Here is a 25,689-nt window from a genome sequence, read left to right on the forward strand (position 1 = left end):
ATACAGAAATCTCCATATTTCCAGGAATTTTCCCATATGGAAATCTCCATATTTCCAGGAATTTTTCCATATGGAAATCTCCATATTTCCAGGAGTATTCCCATACGGAAATCTCCATCTTTCCAGGATTTTACCCATCTTTTCCCCAGGCACGACACAAACCCAGGCTATGTTTTTCCAACCCCTCTCCCTGACAGAAAACAGGAAAAAAGGGGGAAGTTTCATTCTGGAATATCCAACCTTTTTCCCATGGGAATTTTTTGGTGGGGAGGAGGAAACCCCCCCAGAAAAAATCCCAATCCCAGCTCCAGCCCAGGGCAGGAGCAGCCCCGGGAAGCTCCAGGTGAGCTCCTGGAGGGAATTCCCGCTGGGAAAACTCATCCAGCCCTTGGTGTAACTCCTTGGCTGGAGCTCATCTGTTCCTGCCCGGAATTTTCGGGATCATCCAGGACAGCTGGGAATGATTCCCCAAGGATCTGCTGGGGTTTAAAAGGAGGAGGAATCTGAGCCCCCAAAGGTTCCTCCTCCTCCTCCTCCTCTTTTTGGGGCGTCCCCGCCCTCTCTGCTTCCTCCTCACCGCCCCAGCGCGATCGCGGCAAATCCGGCTCCGCTGGGAAGGAATCCCATGGATCCCGCGATCCCGGAGGAGATCCGGAGGCTCCTGGGAGGTAACAAATCCCTCCTCATCCTCCTCCTGCCCCGTGGGGTCAGCCTGCCGTGGGGTGGAGCTCAAAAGGTTTTGGGGTGGCTTTTTCTGGGCTTCCTTGGGCTCTTCAGGGCTTGTGGGGCCTTCCTGGTGCTCAAAATCTGGGGGCTGTGGGGCCTCCCTGACCCTGAGGAGAATTTGGGGGCTGTAGGACCTCCCTGACCCCCAAAATTTGGGGGCTGTGGGTCCTCCCTGACCCTATCCCCAAAAATTTTAGGGATGTGGGACCTCCCTGTCCCCAGCCCCAAAAATTTGGGGCTTGTGGGACCTCCCTGACCCCAATCCCAAAGAGGATTTGGGGCCTGTGGGACCTCCCTGACCCCAAGGAGAATTTGGGGGGTTCTGGGAAGGGCTCCAAACCCCATCCATTCCCTTCCCGCTATCCCAGCTCGTTCCAAGCCCTCTCCAGGGCTGGCACATCCCAATTCCTCTTGGAATTCCCTGTGTTTCCCACGAGCCCAAGGTCAGCGGGGATTCCATTCCATTCCGTTCCATTCCATTCCATTCCATTCCATTCCATTCCATTCCATTCCATTCCATTCCATTCCATTCCATTCCATTCCATCCCACTCCATTCCATTCCATTCCATTCCATTCCATTCCATTCCATTCCATTCCATTCCATTCCATTCCATTCCATCCTACGGAGCCCCCACATCCGGAAGGTTCCGAGGACGCGGCTGCGACCCCTTTTGAGGTTTTGGGCGTTTCTGCTCTCGTTTCCTGCCGAGCTCATCCCTCCCCTCCAAAACACCGGAGAATTTCCGCTCCCATCCTCTCCCAACCTATCCCAGCTCCTGCAAGAATTCCGTGTTTTCCCACGGATGGGGATGGAGGAGTTTTAATTAATTCTATTTATTATTTATTTTGTATTTTATGAGGTTTTGGGGTGACCCTGGTGTGGCCTGAAGGATCCGGCAAAAAAATCACGGAGAGGGATTTGGGATCAAACTTGGCCGGCTCTTGACAATCCCAAGGAGACTTCCAGGAATTATGGAGGCTCCAGGATGGGAATGGAAGAGTTTTAATTAATTCTCTTTATTATTTATTTTGTATTTTTTGAAGTTTTGGGGTGATCTCATTGTTGTTCCTGAGGAGCCGGCAAAAATCACGGAGCGGGATTTGGGATCAAACTTGGCTGGCTCTTGATGATTCCAAAGAAATTTCCAGGCCCTGAGGAGATTTCCAGGAGCTGAGGAGGCTCCAGGCCAGGAATGGAGGAATTAAAGTCGTTAATTTATTATTAATTTTATATTTTATGAGGTTTTGGGGTGACCTCGTCGCTGTCCCTGTAGGATCCGGCAAAAATCACGGAGCGGGATTTGGGATCAAACTTGGCCGGCTCTTGACAATTCCAAGAAAATTTCCAGGCCCTGAGGAGGAATTAAACTCGTTAATTTATTATTAATTTTATATTTCATGAGGTTTTGGGGTGACCTCGTCGCTGTCCCTGTAGGATCCGGCAAAAATCACGGAGAGGGATTTGGGATCAAACTTGGCCGGCTCTTGACAATGCCAAGGAAATTTCCAGGCCCTGAGGAGGAATTAAAGTCGTTAATTTATTATTAATTTTATATTTCATGAGGTTTTGGGGTGACCTCGTCGCTGTCCCTGTAGGATCCGGCAAAAATCACGGAGCGGGATTTGGGATCAAACTTGGCCGATCCCGCGGCTCTCCAGGGGCTGTGGATGCCGTTTCCTCACCCCTTCCCATTCCCACTTTTCCTCTCCAAGGAGAACTCCCCGATTTCCCTGATTTCCCGGCCGTTCCCTGTTTTCCAGAGGCCGAGGATTTCCTGGCGTGGGTTTTGCGGGAGGAGCCGCTCAGCCCCGGGGCCCGGCGGCAGCGGGACGCGATCCTCGGCGCCTTCCAGCGCCTCAAAACCAGGTCCGGTTCTCCCGAATTTCCTAACCCAAATCCTCCGGAATTCCCTCAGATCTTGAGCATTCCTCATTCTGCTGCAACCCCCCCACGGTTTGGAATTTTATGGATATTCCAGGCTGGGGATAATGGGAGAATTCTGGGAAATTATCGTAGTTTTGTTTGGATTTTCGCTGTTTCACGGTGGGGATTTTTCCCTCCTTTTTTTAAGGAAGGAATTCTGGGATATTCCTCATTTATTCTTCAATCCCAAAATGGGATTTCCTGTCCTCTCCCCTCCCTCTTTTTTTGAGGAAGGAATTCTGGGATATTCCTGATTTATTCCATAATTTTAGGAATTTAGGTGAAATTTAGAATTTCACCCCCTTCTTCTTAAGGAAGGAATTCTTGGATATTCCTGAATTTTTTCCCTAATTTCAGGACAGGGATTCCAACCTTTTTCCTTAAGGAAGGAATTCTGGGAAATTCCTGATTTATTCTCCAATTTCAGGACGGGAATTTTTGCCTCTTTTTACTTTTTTTGGAGAAGGAATTCTCGACTATTCCTGATTTATTCCCGGTGTGGAATTTCACCCCCCCACAGCTTTTTCTTTTAAGGAAAGAATTTCCCATCTTAACCCAAATTAAATTAATCCCATTTTCACCTCCTTTTATCCCTGAGCTCATTCCCACCGCTAATTCCCTTTGGAGCCTTCTGGGTTGTTCCTTTCCGGAATTTTCCAGCCTTTCCCAGCCCAGCTGATGGAATTATCCCACTTTTCCCATCCATTTCCTCCCGGATCCGTCGTTAACCTGAAACCTGAGAGCCTCAACTGAGCTGAAAAATGAATTTAAATCCGTTTCTTCCCTAATGGGAAATTCCCAATCCCATTTTCCCGGCTCCCATTTTTTTTCCCCCACTATTGGAAATCTCATCCAGCATCGATTTTTTTAAATATTTGTTTTCCCAGACATTCAAATCCCGGCTCCAAAGATCCCATCCCACCCTATCCCTCAAGAATATAATCTCTTAATTAATGAGGAAAAACAGGGAATTTGATTGGAAGCTGCCTGGATTTTATGGATCTGGCTCAGAGGGTTTGGATTTTGGGATTTTCCAGCTGCTCAAATCCCGTTAAACCCAAGTTTGCCCAAATTTTTGCATTTTTTGGGTGTTGCAGGCCCAAAAATATCCTGGAAAATTGGGAAAATAAGGTTTGGGATGAGGTTTTCTGCAGAAAGGGGTGAGGGAAACTCCAAGCTTAAAGAAAATATTGGGAAAAGAGCAAAATTCCATGGGGGAACTTCCTGGAAATCCAGGATCCGGCATTGATGGGATTTATCCAGAATTTCCCTCGGCAGAGGCAGAAACGAGCTCATGGCTTTTCCACATTCCCTAAAATCTCCTCCTCCCCCCATTCCCAATTCCATTTAATCCCAAATTTTCCTTCCCAGAGCAAAACCAACCCAAGCCGAATCCGTGAGCCAAAACCGGAATTTTTTTCTTTTTTTTTTTTAATCCTAAAAAAAATTTTAAAAAGCAGGAAAAATCCAAGCTCTTATTTCTTTTCTTTCTTTTTTTTTTTTTTTTTTGGTGTTTTCCCTCCGCCTTCCCGGAGCTGCTCCGGGAGGGAACGGAACTCAATTTTCCCATTTTTTTTTAGGCCATTTCCTGGGATTAAAAATGACAGAGGTCGGGAACAAAGCCCCGGTGCTTTCGTGGAACGGGAATTGCGAGTGACAGAAAATCATTCAGAAAATGTTGGCGCTAAAACGTGGCCAGGAAAAGCTCCCGAGGCAAAAATTCCCAGAAAAAAAAAAAAAAAAGGGATTTTTTGCTGCTCTTCTCTGCCCACGAGGCACAAATATCCCGGATTTTGGGAATGGTGGATTTTTTGGGATTGGGGGAATGCAAGGTTCTCTTAGAGCTGATTTTTTTTCCTGCTTAAATGGTGAATAATTGGAGTTTTCCATGGAAATGTTGGGATTGAAGGATAAAAAAAAAATGGGGAAAAAAAAGCTGGAGCTGCTTTTCCTGATGCCCTCATGTGGGGTTGGGATTTTGGGATTTAGGGATAAAATGGAACAGCCACGGGATGGAGAAAATATTCCCTGTGGAATTTGGGAACCGCTCCCAAAAACACCCCAAGAAATTCCCAACTTTTCCTCCAAAAGGCTCTTCCCAACCCAAAATCCCAAAAAATTTTCTCCCTGTGCACATTTTGGATTTTTCCTGGTTTTTTTTTTTTTCAATCCAAAGCAAACGAGTCCAATAAATGCCAGGCCCCTCATCGGAATTCCGGGGCTGTTTCCCGATGGATCCGTGCCGGGAGCTCGGATGTTCCCGAGAAATCATTTTCTCCATGAAAGCTTTTAATGAGGATCCCAATTGATTGGATTTTCCCACCTTGGATTCCTGCCACCGGAGCTCATCCTGGAACGGGCACTTTGTGCTCATTCCCAATCCTTGGTGGGATTCCCAAATTTCCCAGCGCCGTTCCTGGATTCAAACGATTCCCAAGATTTGCCCGAAGTGGGAGAGGGAAAAGAATCCTGGATTTTTTTGTATTCAATCCTTTTGGTTTTTTTGGGAATGGGCAGAGCGTGGCTCACCCTCCACTTCCTGGGAATGAGCTCAGCAAAAAAATCCTGGAATATTTTGGGTTTGGAAGTGGTTTCTAAAGGATTTGAGGGAAAAAATTTGGCAGGAATTTTTGTGTTTGGGGAAGGATCCGTTCCAACGGCTGGAAATCCATGGAATTGCAGTTGGGAAGGGCCTTAAATCCCATCCATTCCCTTCCCGCTATCCCAGCTTGTTCCAAGCCCTCTCCAGGGCTGGCACATCCCAATTCCTCTTGGAATTCCCGGTGTTTCCCATTCCCTGGGTTCCTGGATTTCCCCGTTCATCCCTAATTCCTCAGGCTGGAATAATCCTGGAGGAAAATCCGGGATTTCAGGGCTCATTTTCCCTTTGCTTTTTCAGGTACCACCTGGAATTCCCATCCCGAGGTGAGTCCAGCTGGGAAAAGGCTGGGAAGGGTTGGATTGGGAAGCGTTCCCGGTGCCAAATTCCCAGGAGTGAGGGTTTTTATGGATGTGTGGGGCAGCTCCTGGGGTGGGAAAATTCCGCAGCGGGAATCTCATCCCAGAGAGCGAATCCCACAATTCCTGTGGCTCTGGGAAGGTTTCCAGCAGCTCCAGAAATCTGGAGAACTTTGGGAAGCTTGGAAAGGAATTCCCATGGAGAATTGATAGGAAGCGAAGATTCCGGGGTGTCCCTCGGTTTTCCAGAGCAGAGTCCAGGATCAGGATGGGAATTTTCCGGGAATGACCATTCCTTGTTAAATATTTGTGGAAGATCTCCAGGAGCTCCACTGAGCTGGGAGCAACTGGAATAAAATCCCTTCCCGCCATTCCAACTCCTCCAATCTGTAATTCCAGGAATAAAATCCCTTCCCGCCATTCCAACTCCTCCAATCCTTAATTCTGGGAATAAAATCCCTTCCCGCCATTCCAACCCCTCCAATCCGTGATTCCGGGAATAAAATCCCTTCCCGCCATTCCAACTCCTCCAATCCATAATTCCGGGAATAAAATCCCTTCCCGCCATTCCAACCCCTCCAAACCTTCCATTCCTCCAGGAATTCAACCCATTCCCAACATTCCAACCCCTCCAATCCTTTACTGTGGGAATAAATCCCTTCCTGGCATTCCAACTCTTCCGATCCTTCCTTTTCCCCGGGAACAAATTCCCGTGTTTTCCCTCCTCGCTCAGGGCCGGCTTCCAGCCCATCCTGGAAAAGCCGGGAGCGCGGCGGCCCCGCAATTCCCACCGGGAGCGGCGTTATCCCATTTGAATCCGAGCCTCGGAGCTTTAATTGCTTCCCGAGCATTGTTTTCCCGCTGAATCCAGCATCTGGCACCCTTTGGAAAAGTCCAAGGGACAGCTGGGCGGAAAATGAGAAATAAAATGGGAAGGAGGGAAGATCCGAGCGCATAAAAGGCTCCAGATGAGGTTTTTAAATCGGGAAAAGTTCATGGAATTTCAAGGGTGGAGGAGGAGGGAGGCTTTTGTTCCTCAGAATTTTCTTTTTGTGGAGTCGGAAGCTGAAGGAAAAGTAGGAAAATCGGGATGTGGAACCAGGCAGGGGGTTGGAAAGGAGTGCCCGGCTCTCTTCGAATTCCCGCTGGGAATTTCTGCCTTCAAGTTCCCGGCTGGGAATTCCCAGCTCTTCCCTCAATGTGCCCCTTGGGAATGAATATTGTTGGGATAAAAACTTCCAAGGAAACGGGAAAATCCGAGGGAGAAAAGGCGGATCTGATGTATGAGGAGACTCAGCTCGATCTGTGTGGAGAAAGGAGAGCCGGGAATGGGAATTTGGGTGGCCTGGGTGGAAAAGAGCCAGGGAATTGTGGAGGTGGGATTGATTTTTTAGGGATAAAATTAAATATAAAGATAAGAGGGCTGGGAAATCCTGGGATCAAGGAGGGTGGATTGAAGGAAGAGGCTCCTTCCAGGATTTTCCTTGGAATATTTAGGGAATATTTTCTAAAGGATTTAAGCCCAGCTTGAGCCAGGTCCAGTAAAGGCAGAGCTTTGGGAATGCCTCTGGAGAGCAAAATCCCAGGAATTCCAGTTATCCCAAACCAGGGCTTCCCAGGATTGGCTGGGATGAACCAAATCAATCCCAGGATCTAAAAAACTCATCCAAATCAGGAGTTTGGGATTTTCTGTTTCCGGAGGAGATGTTTTCCACTCCTGGTTTTTGGTTTTTTTGGAGGAAGGAATTCTTGGATATTCCAGATATGTTCCCTAATTTCAGGATGGGATTTTTTTTCCCCCATTTTTGAGGAAAATTTAGGATTTAAGTGCGGATGTGACCGAGCAGGATTTAAGGATCCGGAATTTCTGTTCCCAAATCCCTGGCACCAAACGTTGGAGCTCCAATTTCTTTTTCCCGTATTCCATAGGAACAGAACCCCAGCGGGAGTCGAATTCCCGTTTGGAATCGCCAGGGTGAAGCGTTTCAATCCCATGCATTTAATTCCGAACGATCTCCTCGGAAAGAGAGGGAATTTGGGAAGGAAAATCGGGATTTGGAGCCCTTCCCCCGAGCTCCTGGCGCTGTTTTCCAAGGAAAACGTTGGAGAGCAGCTGGGATTTGGGAGGAAGGGAAGGAAGGAACGGTCTGAGGGAGCGGCGAGAGGCGCTCGGGGGTACTGCAAGGGAGGAGAAAGCGGGAAAGGACCGGGAATTTGGGAAGGGAACAGGAGCCAGAGATGTGGGAAAGGGAGGGATAAAGATGGAAAAGGTCTCCGTGGGGATAAACGGGAGCTGGGGGTCAGGGCTGGAATTCTGGAGTTGCTGGAGTGGGAATTTGGGAGGGAAACTGGGAGAGAGGGATGGGAGTTTGTGAGGGAAGAGGGATCGTTGAAATGGGAATTTTGAGGGAAAAAGGCACTTCTGGAATGGGAATTTTGAGGAAAACAGGCACTGCTGGAATGGGAATTTGTGAGGGAAAAACAGGCCTTGCTGAAGTGGGAATTTTGAGGGAAACAGGCACTGCTGGAATGGGAATTTGTGAGGGAAAAGGGATTTCTGGAATGGGAATTTTGAGGGAAAAAGGCACTGCTGGAATGGGAATTTTGAGGAAAACAGGCACTGCTGGAATGGGAATTTGTGAGGGAAAAGGGATCGCTGGAATGGGAATTTTGAGGAGAACAGGCATTGGTGGAATGGGAATTTGTGAGGGGAAAACGGGCCTTGCTGAAGTGGGAATTTGTGATGGAAAAAGGCACTTCTGGAATGGGAATTTTGAGGGAAAGAGGCACTGCTGGAATGGGAATTTGCTTGAGATGTTTCTGTCAGTCCCAGGGATCCCCAGCCCCAAAATCTGCACAGGTGTCAAATCCCAATCAGGAAGAATTCCACGTGTTTGGGTTCGTTCCTGTTTCCCGGATTTCACTCCAGGATTTTTTCCATGTCCCAATCAATGCAAATGTGGAGAATGGAGGGATGAATTAGGATTTACAAATGGGGGGCTCTGGTAATTAAAAGGATCCATTAACGAGGAGGAAAGTCGGAGTAGGCCCCAGTAGGCCCCAGTAGGCCCCAGTAGGCCCCAGTAGGCCCCAGTAGGCCTCACCCCATTTTGGTGATTTTTTGTATCCATTTTTTGTCTCATTTTTTGGGATCTCCTTTTTTGGGATGGTTTCACCTCCCTTTTATCCGTTTCTCCCTTTTTTCACTCTGCCTTGGAATAAAACTCCCAAATCCTTCCCAGAATCCCATTGGAATCATGGCAGAGGCACCGGCAGCTCCCAAAACCATCCCAAAAATCCTTTTAAAAAAAAAAAAAATCACCTTTTTACCCTGTAAAACCCCAAATCCACGGAGCTGGAGCCGGACAGGAGCCGGAACCTGGCGTTTCCTGAGGCTCTCCCCGCTCCCGCATTTTTGCCCCATGTAGTTATGACAAGAACAAGCAGCAAATCATTAAAACAGCCCAAAAAAAAAAAACCCCAAAATCCCTTTTTTTGCCACAAAAATTCCCTTTGAAGCCGTGCCGGGGTGTCCGGAACGAATGGAGTGCCGGCTGATTTTAGGAAGTTTTATTTATCCAAAGCCCTTTTTGGCTCGCGCCGCTTTTGCTGAGGAGGGTTCAGGAACTCAAAACCCGGCCGGGATTTATGAAGTGTTTGGAAAAAGCAGGAAAAAGGGGGAAAAAAATAAGTTGGGATTGACGAGATTTGGGAGCTGTCGGTGAAATCTCCGGCCCGGCGCCGCGCGAGGAATTCCCCGCGTTTCCAAATGTCAAAACTCCACGGGGACGGAGAGAAAACAAAACAACTTTGGGGATTTTTGGGAATCGTTTCTTCAGCACGGAATTATTTCTTAATTATTGCCCATTCTGCAGGATTATTAATGAATTAATTAATTATATTATTAATTATATTATTAATGAATTCTTGCCCAGTTTTGCTTGGAATTCTGCAGGATAATTCATTAATTCTTGCCCAGTTTTGCCTGGAATTCTACAGGATTATTCATTAATTTTTGCCCAGTTTTGCCTCAAATTATGCAGAATTATTAATTAATTATTGCACAGTTTTGCACGGAATTTGGCAGATTAATTAATAAATTATTACCCTCTCTATAGAATTATTAATTAATTATTGCCCAGCTTCACTTGGAGCTTTATAGAATTATTTATTAATTACTGCCTGTTCTGCAGAATCATTAATTAATTAATTATTGCCCAGTTTTGCCTGGAATTCTGCAGAATTATTAAATAATTCTCCAGAGGGAAAATTTGGGATGGAAAAGAGCCAAGGACTGCCAGGAGAGGGAGGAAATCCCGGGGGAAATGAGGAAAGGGCAGGAAAAGGGAGGAAAAAGGGAGGAAAAAGGGAGGAAAAAGCATCCAGGGGTGATCCAAGAGGACTGGAATATCCAGAGGGAAGGAGGGAGCCGCTGGTTTTCATGGATTTGGGGCATTTTGGGAATCCCTGAGTTCCTGGGATGCAGGAGAACGAGCTCGGAGCAGCCCTGACCGAGGCTCTGCTCCAGGTGGAGAATTCCGGGTGGAGAATTCCAGGTGGAGAATTCCAGGTGGAGAATTCCAGGTGGAGAATTCCAAACTGGGAATTCTGATTCCAGCTTGGGAACTCCAACTTGAGAACTCCAGGTGGAGAACTCCAAGCTGAGAACTCCGAGTGGAGAATTCCAAGTTGAGAACTTCGGATTGAGAATTCCAAGCGGGGAATCCCAGGTTGACAACTCTGAGCGGAGAACTCCAACTTGAGAATTCCAAGTGGAGAACTCCAGGTGGAGAACTCCAAGCTGAGAACTCCGATTCCAACTTGAGAATTCCAAGCAGGGAATTCCAAGCTGGAATCTCCCGGAATGTCGTTTGTGGGCTCTGAGCCGGGGTTGGGATTTCTCCTCTTGGGAATTTTCCCTGATTAAAAACAACCCCACAATCAGCCGGGGAAAATATCGGAATATTTACACCTGGGATTAAGGATTAAGGATTAATCATTTTCCACTTATTCCCGGTTTTTTTGGATCCAGGAATTTTCCCTGCCCTGGGACAAGGAATAATTTAACCCCTGAGCTGCTGAATTCCCTTTGGGATTATCCTCAAAACCCCAAAACTCTGGCTTTTCCTGTTTATTCCACCCTAAACTCGGACCCACTGCAGGTTTTGGAATATTTAAATATATTAAAATATCAATTTTAATCAATAAATAATTAATCAATAAATAATTTAATATTAAAAAATCAATAAATTTTAATATTTTAAATAATCTCCCCTCTCCACCAGCCCCAAATCCACCTTTTCATCCTTTCCCGGGATTCCTCGCTGGGTTTGGATATTCCCAAGAAATTCCGTGTTTTTTCCATGCCTGGGGGAGGGGAGGGCAGGGAAATTCCAGCGGCGCATTCCCGGCTCCGCTGCCTTGCAGCCCGACCTGCTGGGCGCTGGGAATCACTGCAAGCTCCAGCAGCTCCTTCCAAACCCCGATCCCAAAGATTTTTCCCTTTTCCCGGCGTTTTTAGAGCGCCGTTAATTTGCTTTATTACGAGTAATTAACAAAAAAAAAAAAACGGGAATGAGGGGGAAAAAAGGAGGCTTGGAGCGGATTCTGTGTCCAGCTCGGGGTGGAAATTTGGGAAGCGAAGGGAATTTGGCTCCTTATGGACGTGGGAAGGAATTTCTGGGATTTTTGGGTGGGATCACATCCCAAAAAATGGTGCTGGAGCAGTTTGGAGTCTCCAGGTGGGATTTTTTTGAGGGATAATTGTGTTGGGATAAGCTGGGAATGGGAGGGATGGATGGAAAAGAAAATCAGGATTTGAAGGGGAATTTTTGAGGCCCTGGCACTCCGAGGAAATCAATCCACAGAAAACTTGGGATTTTAGGGAAATCTGGAATTATCCGGGCTCTGGCACTCTGAGGAAATCAATAAATAAAAAATGTGGGATTTTAAGGAAATACAGAATTATCCAGGCCCTGGAATTCCAAGGAAGTCGCACCCACCAAACCCTCAGCTCTTCCCAGGTTCATCCCAGGGAAAATCCAAACTCTGGAGCTTTGAAGGCTCTGGAAAAACGGGAATGTCCTGGATTTCCCAGCCCAAGCCATCCCAAATTTGTAAAAGCAGCACTTCCAGAGCTTCACCCCAAATCCCAGAGCTCCAATCTCGTCCATTCCCACTTTTTGTGCGGCTGCGGCGCCGTTTCCATGGGATTTTCCCAAGATTCCGGCCAATTCTTGGGATATTAAACCACCGTTCCTACAATCCTTTCACAGCTCTGGGAAAGGAATCTCTGAAAATCCAGGGTTATTAAAAGAGCCAGGTGGGATTGGAGGAGGAATTTTAGGGTTTTTTTCCCGGGATTTGAACAGGAATTTGGGATTTCACTTCCGCTCCTCATAAAATCCCACCCGGAGCTCGCCCGGTATTGATTTTTCCTGGGATTTAAGAGCTGTTTAATGAAGCTCTGGGTACGTGAGAAAGCCAAGGAAATTTAATTGCAATTCCCATAAAAAGCTGTGGGAAATGAAAGTTTTTTCCTGGCATCCGTGGGAATTGTGGGGTTTTTCCTGGCTTTGCTGGGATTCATTCATTCCCTTTTTCTTTCCCTCCGTGGGAAGCGGCCGCAGCTGAAAGAAAGAAAAATTCCCGTTAAAAAGTGATTTTGGTTTTGGGGATTTTTGAGGATTTAAGGAGAGTTTTGAGTTGGAAAAGAGGGGGAATTTTCCCTCCTCCAAATCCAGATATTTCCCTTCTCTAAATCCAGATATTTTCCTCCTCTAAATCTAATTAGTGGATTAAAAGCAGGAGAAATCCTTGGGATGTGAATCCAAATGGAAAAACCATGGGATTGGGTTTTTAGGGAGCAAGGGCTGTGGAGTTTAGGTTCTGAAGGAACATTCCGGAAAATTCCCAGTGCGAAAGGAAAACGGAGCAGCTCCGTTTCCATGGATTTGTGCGGCGCAGCTGCACTTGGAACGATCCCTAAAAATGGGAGCAATTGATGGTGGATCATTTTCCAGCCCAGCTTTATTTGGGTGGATTATGGGATTTTTGGGAATTCCCACTTTCCTGGCAAAAACCCCCCTCAATTTATGGCGAAAATACGCTCGGATACTCCGGAATTTGGGAATCTTCCCGCCGGATCTGCGGCTGATGTGCGGAGCGGCTTCTCCCTCCGCCTGATCCCAGCGGGAATTTTCCCATTTGGAAATGGGAAAATTGGGAAAATTGGGGAAATTGGGAAGATTTGTTCCTGTTCCAAAGCCTTCCGAGGTTCCGGAGCTGCTCAGCCCGGCGCAGCCTCTGGAAAAGCGGGATCGGGCCGCTCGTTATCCCAATAATCCCACACCTGGAGCTCGTTAGAGGCAGCCACCTGTAACCTCCGTGTGGGGCCGGAAAAAAGGCAAAATTCCATGGAAATGTTCTTTTTAAGGAATTGTAGAAAGGATTTTGCCATTCCCAGAGTCGGGATGAGGGCACGGAGATGCTCCCAGCACCGGGAATTCAATGAATTTCTGTGAACCCCAAATTTTCTCCTTTTAACCCCAAATTTTTTATTTTTAACCCTGGATTCTTTACTTTAATCCCAAATTTTTCACTTTTAATCCAGAATTTTTCACTTTTACCTCCAAATTTCTCATTTTTAACCCCAATTTTTTGCTTGGGACCTCAGCGGCGTTTGGGATTTGGGCCTGGAGAGGAAAATCCTTGGGCGTTTTATTCCTCATTCGATTCCTGACGGTTCCTTTGGATGAGGAACTGGAAATTTCCTGGGAAAATGTGCCCTGGGATGTGGGAAATGCTGAATGTGGGAAAATACGATTTTTTTGGGGATGAAGGGAAAATTTGGGCCTTCCCCGCTAGGCCCGAGGCCTTTCCCTGAGGCCTGGATAAAAAGCTGGACTCTCCCGGTGTTTTCCGGCCTCTCTCCCGGTGTTTACCAGGAGAAAAGCGGGAATTGGGGCTGGAAAATAATGAAGGAGCAGCTGGGAATTCCAGTTTTGGAGCTGTTTGGAGGGCGCTGAGTGAGGAGCAGCTGCCTCCGCTCCCTTATCGGGCCCGGCCCCGCTGCTTTGTCCTGAGCAAATATTGAATCCCAAACCTTTTAACGCCGCCGGATTCCCGATAAAAATCCACCCCAACACCTGGCACGGAGTGGCCACTCCAGAGAATCCATCAGCGGGAGGAAAATTCCCTGGAAAATTCAACTTAAGGTTCATTTGAGGAGCGGAAAGCTCCTTTCCACACCCTGCCCTTGGCCACTGGTTTGCAGGAAATTCGTGGTTTTATCCCTATTCCTATAAATTTCTGCTCGGAATCCCTTTTTTTATCCCTATTCCTATGAATTTCTTCAGGGAATCCCTGTTTTTATCCTTATCCCTGGAATTTTCTGCTCGGAATCCCTGTTTTTATCCTTATCCCAGTAAATTTCACAGGCAATCCACATTTTTATCCTTTTTCCCTCTCTCCTGAAGGATTTCCAAGCATTTTTCCCCAAAATTCGGGAAAATTTTAGGAGGGGAAAACTCAATTCCACACTTTGTTCATTGTTTTGTAGGGAATCCCTGTTTTTATCCTTATCCCTGTAAGTTTCTGCAGGGAATCCCTGTTTTTATCTTTATCCCTGGAAATTTCTGCAGGGAATCCGTATTTTTATCCCTTTTCCCTCTCTCCTGAAGGATTTCCAAGTTCTTCTTCCCTAAAATCCTGGAAAATTTTCCCTTTTAGTGTAATTATTTATTTTACACATGGATTTTTGGCAGGGTCGTGGCCTGAGGGCAGGGACAAGGATTTGGATTTGCCTCTGGAATTTTGGCCCTCAGGACTGGCATTCCCAGGATTTTCCCGGTGTTTTTGCAGCAGGAATTCCCTGCCTTGGCCCTGAGGGATGGGTTTGCCCTAAAACTCCTCAAATCCCATAAAAAATGAGTTTGGATTTTGGATGGAACCAGAAGGAAATGGGATGTTTGGGATTAGGAATCCCAAAATTCCTAAAAAATTCCCAAAAATCAGCCCCTCCTTGTCCTTCCCATCCAGGAGAGGATGAAAATGACGGATGGGATGGCTCCGATGAAAATCCCAGCTGGAATTTTGGCCCTTCCCGGAATTCCGAGGTCCCGTTCCCAGCAGAATTCCAGGATGAGGGTGAGTCTCTGATATTTCTGGAAATTTGGAAATTTTTTGGGAAAAGTTTCTTGGAATTCTGAAATGTCACTGGTGTTTCTTGGAATTTTATAAATGAACCTGGAATCCTTTGGTTTTCCATCCATCCCATAGTTCAGGAGGGGATTTTTGGGAATTTTAGCACTTTGTCCATTCCCACTAAATGTGAAAATCCTGGATAACATCCCTGAAATTCCACATATTTCCTTCTTATCTTGGTGCTGGTTTCTTTGGGATTGATTCTGATGGAAAAACTCCGGATTTCAGCCAACATTTCCCAAAATTCCCGGGTGATTCGTGGGAATTTTCCTTCCAGGGAGCTGAAATTCCCACTTTCAGGAGCTTTGTCTTCCAACCTTTTGGAATTCGGGTTTCTTTGCCGGGATTTCCTCTGGAGAGGATTCTTTGGGATATTCTGGTGCTCGGAAATTCGAGGTTTCTCCTGCTCCAGACGGGAGGAATCCGAGGGCGTTTCCTGAGGAATTGCTGGGGGATGAGGATTTTTTGGGAAGCGCCGATGCTGGGATGAGGAATGCTTCGGGAATGACGGATTTGAGTTGGAATTGGATCCACGGAGTCGAGCTGGTTCTGATTTTTGGGATTTTCCTCCCATCCAACACGGATCTGGCTGCTCTCAAATCCTCAAATTCCCGTTTTCCAAGGATTTTCCCCCTCCTTTTCTCCTTCCCAAGCACTTCCCTCCCTTTTCTTTCCTTCATCCCCTTTTTCCATCCCAACCTCCTCTTCCCCCTCTCGTGGGACAGGAATTCCCAGCCCAAAATCTGGGATTTCTTCGGGACGAGGATTTGGGAAAATCCTTCCCATTCCCGTGGTTTTTTTCCACCCTCCAACACAAGGCCGAGAATTCCGGTGCTTTCCCCGCCTTCCTGAATTCCCCACTTGATTCAATCCAGGTTTTAATGGGAGCAGGTTGGATTTGGGACGATGATCACCGAAATAAAACCCGGGAAGTTTGGAGGCGGAGGAGTTTGGATTCGGGAAAATCCACTGGGACAGGTTTTTCCTCGCTCTGATTCCTCCTGGGAATCCGGGAACGTTCCCAGTTATCCCCAGAGGGACGGAGAGGGTTGGGAATGACTTTACTCAATGAGCCGTGAGCTCCGGAGGATTTTCCCTACGGAGAAATTCCGGAGCAAATGTTTGTGCAGAGCCGGAGCCTGGGAAGTGCCGGGAAGCCCAGAGGGATCTTGGAATGCTCAGAATTCCTTGGGAGACACTTCCCGAGTGTCCCGGGCTCCAGGAGACTTCCCCAAACCGCTTTTGGTTTAGAAACCGGGAAATTCCTTAATTTTGGGCTTTGGTCGTTAATTTTTATGTAAGGAGGGAAAGGTTTGGAGCAGGAAATTTTGGTGGGAATTTGGGATGGAATTCCCAGGGAAGCTGCGGCTGTCCCGGATCCCTGGGAGTGCCCAAGGCGGGATAACGGGATATTGGGATAACGGGAAGTGGGGCTGCCCTTGGGAATGGGGTGGGATTTAAGGTCCCTTCCCAACCCCGACCATTCCAGGATTTTGGTGAAATTGGGTGTTTATGGATTTGGCAGCTCCAGGAATTGCTGTAACCCTTGGGATATGGCTCCGTCCCTTGGGATATCGCTAAATCCCTTAGGATATGGCTGTATCCCTCTGGAAACCACTCCATCCCTTGGGATATCGATTTATCCCTTGGGATATTGATTTATTCCTCGGGATTCTGCTCCATCCCTTTGGATATTCCTCTGTTCCCATTGGGATATTGGGGCGTGTCCCTGTTTATCGGGAGATTTTTGGGGCTGTCCATGGATATTGGGGAATTTTGGGGGGGTTTCCATGGATTTTTGGGGCTGTCTGTGGATATTGGGGGGTTCTGGAGGGAATATCCATGGATTTTCGGGGGTGTCCATGGATTTTTTTGGGGGTTGTCACTTGATATTTGGGATTTTCTGTGGAGATTGGGGGGTGTCCGTGTTTATTGGGGGATTTTTGGGACTGTCCATGGATATTGGGGAGTTCTGGGGGGATTTCCATGGATTTTTGGGACTGTCCGTGGAGTTTTGGGGGTGTCCATGGGGGTCTCTCTGCGTCTGCTGGGGCTGTTTGGGGTTATTTGCATTTTGGGGCATTATTTGCATTTTTGGGGGGTTATTTGCATTTTTGGAGGTTTTTCGGGGCCATCTCCCAGTGACTCTTGGGATCCCTTTGGGCGGATTTGGGTTTTTTTTTTAATTAATCGATGTCTCTTTGGTGTATTTGAGCTTTTGGGAGCCTATTTGGGGTTATTTGGGGTGATTTTGGTGTATTTGGGGTCTGCTCCGGCCGATTTTGGTGGTCTTAGGGTCTTTTGGGGTTGTTTTAATGGTTTTAGGGTCTATTTGGGGGGGATTTTGTTGGTTTTGGGGTCTATTTGGGGGGAATTTGTTGGTTTTGGGGTCTATTTGGGGGGAATTTGTTGGTTTGGGGGTCTATTTGGGGGGGACTTCGTTGGTTTTGGGGTCATTTTGGGAGAATTTTGGGGGCGTCCCGCGGTCGCTCCGGGCTCGGCGGCGGCTCCGGAATTCTGCAGCGCCCCCGTGTGGGGCCGGCGGGAATGGGAACGGGAACGGGAATGGGAATGGGAATGGGAATGGGAATGGGAATGGGAATGGGAATGGGAATGGAGCCTTGGGAATGGGAATGGGAATGGGAACGGGAACGGGAATGGGAATGAGAATGGGAATGGGAATGAGAATGGGAATATGGGAATATGGGAATGGGAATGGGAATGGAAATATGGGAATGGGAATGGGAATGGGAATGGGAATGGGAATATGGGAATGGGAACGGGAATGGGAACATGCCCTGGGATCGTACCCGGGCAGGAACACACACGGCTGCTGCTTCTTCCTCTCCTCTTATCCCCAAACCCCATCCAACCACCCAAAGGCTGCCCCCAAACCCTCCCAAAACCCCCAAATCCTACCCCAAATCCTCCCCCAGACACAACCCCCAAACTCATCCCAAATAAACCAATCCCACCCCACAGGCACATCCCATCCATTGGGATTGATTTGGGGTCGGGATTGATTTGGGATCAGGATTGATTTGGGGTCAGGATTGATTTGGGATCAGGATTGATTTGGGGTCGGGATTGATTTGGGATCAGGATTGATTTGGGGTCAGGATTGATTTGGGATCAGGATTGATTTGGGGTCAGGATTGATTTGGGATCAGGATTGATTTGGGATCAGGATTGATTTGGGGTCAGGATTGATTTGGGGTCAGGATTGATTTGGGATCAGGATTGATTTGGGGTCAGGATTGATTTGGGATCAGGATTGATTTGGGATCAGGATTGATTTGGGATCGGGATTGATTTGGGGTCAGGATTGATTTGGGATCAGGATTGATTTGGGGTCAGGATTGATTTGGGATCAGGTTTCTCCCCTCACTCTGGCACCTTCCCAGCCAGGAAACCGCTGGGTTTGGACAGGTTTTTTGGGATTTTTCCTCATTTTCCTGGCCTGGATAATCCCAAAGAGCTTCCATCATATCCAAGAGGTGCAGGAGGGAAGAATTGACCTGGATTTAAGGAATTTTATCCAGTTTATCCATGGGATGAGGCTGTGGGGTCTGGGTGGTTTGACTCGGGAATCTTGGAGTGGTTTGGGGTGGGAAAAACCCTAAAAATCCCCCAATTCCAACCCCGTGCCGTGGACAGGGATATCTCCCACCGGAGACAAATCCCTGGATCATCCCAAATCCCCCAAACACCTCCTGGCCAATCATTAATTAATGACTTAATTAATCCATTGAAGGGAGATGCTCCGCAGAGGATCAAAGCCATAAAAGCCCAGGAATTTGGGGGAGAAACGGGAAGTTTATTTTAACTGGAAACTGATGGGCCTTGGGATTTTTCCAGCCCGGATTTCAAGGCCGGGAGAGGCCTTGGAGGGCACGGGAGGCACCGGAACCCAGGGAGGACCGAGTTTAGGGGAGGGAAGCTCCCGGTGCTCTCTGAACTCCTTCCAAAAAACCGGGAAGAGCTCCGGAATTCCCGATAAACACCTGATGCATGAGGTGTGGGGGAAAGATGGGATGAGGGAAGGGTTGGAGCGGGCACGGGGGTGGTGTCGTCCTTCAAAACCCTTCAAAACCCTTCAAAACCCTTCAAAACCCTTCAAAACCCTTCAAAACCCTCCAAAACCCTTCAAAACCCCTCAAAACCCTTTAAACTTGTTCCAAACTCTCTAAAACCCTTCAAAATCCCTCAAATCCCTTTAAAATATTTTAAAATATTTTAACCCCTTTAAAACCCTTTAAACTTGCTCCAAACTCTCTAAAACCCTTCAAAATCCCTCAAATCCCTTTAAAATATTTTAAAATATTTTTAAATATTTCTAAAACTCTTCAAAACCCCTTTAAAATCCTTTAGAACGGTTCCAAACTCTCTAAAAGCCTTCAAGATCCTTCAAATCCCTTTAGAATATTTTAAAATATTTTTAAATATTTCTAAAACTCTTCAAAACCCCTTTAAAATCCTTTAGAACGGTTCCAAACTCTCTAAAAGCCTTCAAGATCCTTCAAATCCCTTTAAAATATTTTAAAATATTTTTAAATATTTCTAAAACTCTTCAAAACCCCTTTAAAATCCTTTTGAATGGTTCCAAACTCTCTAAAAGCCTTCAAGATCCTTCAAATCCCTTTAAAATATTTTTAAATAATTTAAAATCCTTCTAAAACTCTTCAAAACCCCTTTAAAATCCTTTTGAATGGTTCCAAACTCTCTAAAAGCCTTCAAGATCCTTCAAACCCCTTTTGAAATATTTAAAATCTTTTTAAACTCTTTAAAATCCTTCAAAACTCTTCAGAGCCCTTTAAAATATTTAAAAATCTTTTAAGATCCTTCAAAACCCTTTAAAATCCTTTAGAATAGTTCCAAACCTCTCTAAAATCCCTCAAAATCCTTCAGAACCCTTTGAAATATTTGGAAATATTTAAAAACCCTTCTAAAACCCTTCAAAACCCTTTAAAATCCTTAAAACTCATTCCAAACTCTCTAAAGCCCTTAAAAATCCTTCAAACCACTTTAAAATATTTCAAAATTCTTCAAAATCCTTTAAAACCCTTTGAAATCCTTTAAACTCATTCCAAACTCTCTAAAGCCCTTAAAAATCCTTCAAAACACTTTAAAATATTTCAAAATTCTTCAAAACCCTTTAAAATCCAAGCGGGCTTGAGCTTCCCATCCCTAAAAGTCGAATCCCTGCTTTTCCCACCTTGAATTCCCAAAAAACCCCAAAGGTCCCCCAAAGGTCACCACGGGGGAACTTTGGGGTTATTCCCGACCTCGATCCCAGTCGGAAAAAATTCCCGGCTCCCTCCTCTCCCTGATGCCTTTGGATATCCTGAAACTCCAAATCCCAATTTTTTTTTCCCTCCCTGACTTTATTTTCTCCTTCCTGGATAAAAGAATTCCCATTTCCCCCCCCTTGGCTTCCCAATAAAATAAATCCCATTTTTTCCTCCCCCTTCTCAGATAAAACAAAATCCCATTTCCCCCTTTCCCAGATAAAACAAATCCCATTTTTCCTCCTTCCCCTATAAAACAAATCCCATTTTTTTCCCCCCCTCTCACAGATAAAACAAATCCCTTTTTTTTTTTTTTCCCCCATCCGGATAAAACAAATCCCATTTTTTTCTCCCCCCCTTTTCCACCCATTTTTTTTTTTTTTATTTTTAACCTCCCGGTGTCCCCTGCCATTATTTCCTCCCGATATTTGCATTCCCACCTAATTTAGTCTCTCCCGGCTCCCGGGATTAATGGGCTGTTTACCCGGCTTAGATAAAACCGGGACTAAACCCCGGCCTAACCCCAAAGCGGTGACAAAATCCCATTTATCACCCTGGGCTTTTGTCCGGGGCCACTTTGCGGCTCCTCCGAGGGGGGAATTCATCGGGAATTTTTATCCTCCCTCAGGAAAATCCCTGGATATTCCCCGGAGCAGCCAGGCCTGAGCTTTGCTTCATTTCCCGTTGATTTTTGATATTTTGGAAGGTCGGATTTTGGGGTTTTTTTTGAGGTTTTTCACCCCGGCCGCCAAGTTTGTCCCATTTCCATTTTGTTCCTTTGGTCGCCCCTCCCCGAGTTCCTTCTCCAGGAAATTTGGTAAAATTTGGGAGTTTCTTTGATGGCAATTCCTGGAAAATTCCGTCTGATTTGAGGAGAAAAAAAATAACAATAAAAAATTCCCTGTCTCTCGTCCCCAATCTGGGAAAAATCTCGGGGGAAAAAAAAAAAACCAAACCAACAGGGCAAGGTGAAAATTTCATGGAATTTATTTATTTGGAATTTGAGTTGAGATAAATGGATCAAAACCGCTTCCATTTGATTTTTGGGGGGGGAATTTGAGTTGGGATAAACGGATTGAAGCCGCTTCCATTTGGGATTTGAGGTTTTTCGGAGCAGAAGGAAAATTCAGCCGAGAATTCCTCGATTTTTTTTTTTTTTTATGGAAAATGCAGGATTGGGACACGAGGGGTGTTGGAATATTCCCTTTCCCTCCTTTTCCGGGATATCCAAACCCAATCCAAGAGCTCTGGGAGGAGGAGGAGCAGGAAAATCCCATGGGATCGGGGGGATTTGGGGATTTGGGGATTTGGGGATTTGGGGATTCGGGGATGGAGGAGAGGGTTTGGGGACAGCACAAAGCTGGATTTTCCTTCCATTCCCTGGAGATTCCAGGAGCAAATCCCAGCCCCTTTCCCAAGCCGGAATCCATGGATTTTCCATGGAGGGTTTGGGATCAGAGCGGCCGTTCCGCTTCCCTGTGGATCCCGGAATTCCGGGAACGCCGAGGGGAAGGGAGGAGAATCCAGCCTCGTCCCCATTCCAGCCGCCCCCAAATCCCAAAATCCGCCCAAATCCCAAAATCCACCCAGACCCCAAATCCCCAAATCCACCAGAACCCAAATCTTCGTGTCCTCACTCAGGAATTCCAGGGAACAGCTCGGAATTCCCATTCCCTGGCAGATTTTAATCCATAAATTCAGCCCAGGCTTCCCTGGAGGGGTCTGGGATAGGGGGGGGGTCCCTAAAAAAGGAGATTTTTCCTTGGATTCTGAGGATTGGGAGCCACCCAGAACCAGGAATTCCAGCAAAAAAAAAAAAAAGGCTCAAATTTCCAGCTTGGAATTCTCATTCCCTGACAAATTTTAATTCCCAAACACCTTTCCCCAGGATAGAGGAAACTGGGATTTAGGGAAGGGGGTCTGTCCCTAAACCCCCACGGGAAACAATTCCATTTATGGAGCTGAATCTCCTCATTCCCAACGGGAATAAACCCCCGAGCGTGAAATAAATCCCAACCGGAAAATAAACCCCAAATGGAAAATAACCCCCGAACGGAAAATAAATCCCAAACGGGAAATAAATCCCAACCGGTAAATAAACCCCAAATGGAAAACAACCCCCAAATCCCCTTTTTTTTTTCCCCCCCGGGATGGATTTTCCAAGCTCGTCTCCGAGCCAGCGAGCGGGAAGGGGAGGGGGAGGAGGGAGCAGGAGGCCGGAGGAAGATGGAAAAGCTCGTCTGGGATAATTAGGATAAAATTGGGATCCGGGGAACGGCGGGGTCAGCTCCTGTTCACGCCAATCCCGCTGCACCTTGGAGAGAATGGCCCGCTCCAGGTAATTAGGTCAAATCCATGATTATCCATCTCGGAGCCGAGGGGAAGGGACGGTAATTGGGATGAAATTTGTTTGGAGAGGAGGGGGGGGGAACGAAAAAAAAAAAGAAAAAAAAGCCGGGAATAGGGAGGAGGGAAAAAGGGGAATCGGCTCCCAAGGTAACGAGTTCAAAGGGGAAATGAAGTTCAAGGTTCAGTTCCTGTTCACTCCTCACAACAACAACAAAAAAACCAGCCCATAATTCCATCAGCTCCTTTTGGAGCCGGGAACGGCCGCGGATTCCCTGCAGGAAAAACGGGAATTGAGGCGCTGACAGCTCCTTAATGGGATTTTTTTTGTATTTAATTTTTTTTGTTGTTGTTGTTGGCAGAAGGGTAAAAAAACTCCCGGAATGGGAATTTTTTTTGTTGTTGTGGTTGGGTTTTTTTTGGTTTTTTTTTTATTCCCTCTCTTGTTCTTCTTGTATGGAAATCGGGGAGCTCGGGAGATGCAAATTCCCGCTTTTCTCATTTATTTTCCAGGAGTTTTTTTGAGGGGAAAAAAGGGGAAAAAAGGGTCACGGAGAGTGGGGGAACTGCTCCACCTTTGGGGGATTTCGTAGGATTTTGTCACCCTGGGGATGTTCTTGGGAAAAGAAATTGGGGGAGTGTGGGAGATGCGAATTCCCACTTATTTTATTTCCCAGGAATTTTGTGAGGGAAAAAGCGGCCGAGTTGTGTGGAATGGGGGAAAATCCTCTGGTTTGGGGGGATTTAATAGGATTTTGGGAGAATGAGGATGTGCTCCTGTTCCTGGGGTGGTTTTCCCGGTCAATCCCTGATTTCCGTGCTGGGGCAGTGGGATTCCCAGGAATTTCTTGAGAGAAAAGGGAAAAATGGGATTGGATTTGTGATTAGAGGTGCAGGAATGTGGGATGGGGGGTCGGAATAAAGTTGGGATCTCCGGGGATTTTCCTCATGGGATCGTTCTGGGAGATTGGGATTTGGAAGGGATGCTTGGGGATGCTCTAGGCAGGATTTGGTCCCTTTTTCCCTGGTTTTTCCCCCAAAAAATGTGGAATAGGGGCACAAAATGACAGCGTTTGGGCTCATCTGGGAAAAGGACCAGGGAAATTTTGGGATTCCCTGACTGGAATAGGAAAAGTGGCCAAGAGCTCCCCAGGAAAACTCATGGGTGGGGAGGGACCAAAAGTCCCCAAAAGTGCCCCAAAATGTCCCCAAATGTGCCCAGAAATATCCTCAAATGTTTCCTCAAATATTTCCTCAAATATTGCCCAAAATCTCCCCCAAATCTCCCAAATCATTCCCTGGAATGTTCTGGGTTTTTTCCCCTTTTTTCCTCCCTTTTTCCCTTTTTTCCTTCCTCCCTTTCCCCCTTTTTTCCCTTTTCCCAGCACCCAATAAAAAGTGACTCAACCCCGTCCGTCCCTGCACCTTTCCCGCTCCCCTTCCAGCCCCTTCCTAAATCCCAAATCCCAAATCCCAAATCCCAAATCCCAAATCCCAAATCCCAAATCCCAAATCCCAAATCCCGGCCCTCGCTCTGTCCCGGGGCCATTTTGTGGTGGAGCTGCCACAATGGAAACGGGACCTGGGATTGACCCCGATCTGACCCCGATCCCGGCCATGACCCCAATCCTGACCCCGATCCCGGCCATGACCCCAATCCTGACCCCGATCCCGGCCATGACCCCAATCCTGACCCCGATCCCAGCCGTGACCCCAGTCCTGACCCCGATCCCAGCCGTGACCCCAGTCCTGACCCCGATCCCGGCCGTGACCCCGACCCTTGTCCTGACCCTGATCCCAGCCCCGATCCCACCCCTGATCCCAAATCCCAGCCCTGACCCCAATCCCAGCCCTGATCCCAGCCCTGACCCCAATCCCAGCCCCAATCCCAGTCCTGACCCCAATCCTGGCCCAAATCCCACCCCTGATCCCAAATCCCAGCCCCAATCCCAGCCTTGATCCCAAATCCCAGCCCAAATCCCACCCCTGACCCCAAACCTACCCCAATCCCAGCCCCGATCCCATCCCTGATCCCAAATCCCACCCCTGATCCCAATCCCAGCCCTGATCCCAGCCCTGATCCCAAACCTGCCCCAATCCCAGCCCTGATCCCAATCCCAGCCCTGATCCCATCCCTGATCCCAATCCCAGCCCAAATCCCACCCCTGACCCCAAACCTACCCCAATCCCAGCCCCGATCCCATCCCTGATCCCAAATCCCAGCCCTGACCCCAAATCCCAGCCCTGATCCCAGCCCTGACCCCAATCCCAGCCCTGATCCCATCCCTGATCCCAATCCCAGCCCCAATCCTGGTCCTGACTCCAAACCTGCCCCAATCCCAGCCCCGATCCCATCCCTGATCCCAAATCCCAGCCCCGATCCCACCCCTGATCCCAAATCCCAGCCCTGACCCCAATCCCAGCCCTGATCCCAGCCCTGACCCCAATCCCAGCCCTGATCCCATCCCTGACCCCAATCCTGGCCCAAATCCCACCCCTGACCCCAAACCTACCCCAATCCCAGCCCCGATCCCATCCCTGATCCCAAATCCCAGCCCTGACCCCAAATCTCACCCCTGATCCCAAATCCCAGCCCCAATCCTGGTCCTGGCCCCAAACCTGCCCCAATCCCAGCCCCGATCCCATCCCTGATCCCAAATCCCAGCCCTGATCCCAATCCCAGCCCCAATCCTGGTCCTGACCCCAAACCTGCCCCAATCCCAGCCCTGATCCCAGCCCTGATCCCATCCCTGACCCCAATCCCAGCCCAAATCCCAGCCCTGATCCCAATCCCAGCCCCAATCCCAGCCCTGATCCCATCCCTGACCCCAAATCCCACCCCTGATCCCAATCCCAGCCCTGATCCCAGCCCTGATCCCATCCCTGACCCCAATCCCAGCCCTGATCCCAGCCCTGATCCCAATCCCAGCCCCAATCCCAGCCCTGATCCCGATCCTGGCCCTGACCCCAATCCCAGGAAAATCCATCCCTGCTCCGGGAGCCGTGCTGGCTCAAGTTGAACGTCCGGCTTTTCCTTCCCCATCCCTCTTTTCCCATCCCTCTGGAATGGTTTTATTCCCTCCTCTTTTACTCCTTGAGGAGCAGCAGCCTCGGGAATTCCCTGCCCCGGATCACCGGGAATATCGGGAATATCGGGAATATCGGGAACATCCCAACCCTTCGTGCTCGGGGTCAATAATCGGCTTTTATCCCAAGATTTTGGGATTAACTGGGATAATCAG

At 47.7% G+C, this 25,689-nt stretch overlaps 1 protein-coding gene across 1 annotated transcript in view; it reads left to right on the plus strand.

Moving 5' to 3' along the window:
* Positions 1 to 588: 588 nt before the first annotated feature.
* SKAP1 (src kinase associated phosphoprotein 1) overlaps positions 589 to 25,689 on the plus strand; it is an 80,424-nt gene continuing 55,323 nt past the window's right edge. The window contains exons 1-4 of the mRNA XM_058858030.1: positions 589 to 668; positions 2,489 to 2,594; positions 5,551 to 5,576; positions 14,649 to 14,756. Of these exons, the coding sequence (XP_058714013.1) occupies positions 626 to 668; positions 2,489 to 2,594; positions 5,551 to 5,576; positions 14,649 to 14,756 (283 nt within the window). The 5' untranslated portion in view covers positions 589 to 625. The remainder of the gene's footprint in view (positions 669 to 2,488; positions 2,595 to 5,550; positions 5,577 to 14,648; positions 14,757 to 25,689) is intronic.

This window comes from Poecile atricapillus, chromosome 27 (genome assembly GCF_030490865.1).
Source record: "Poecile atricapillus isolate bPoeAtr1 chromosome 27, bPoeAtr1.hap1, whole genome shotgun sequence".
Lineage (NCBI taxonomy): Eukaryota > Metazoa > Chordata > Aves > Passeriformes > Paridae > Poecile > Poecile atricapillus.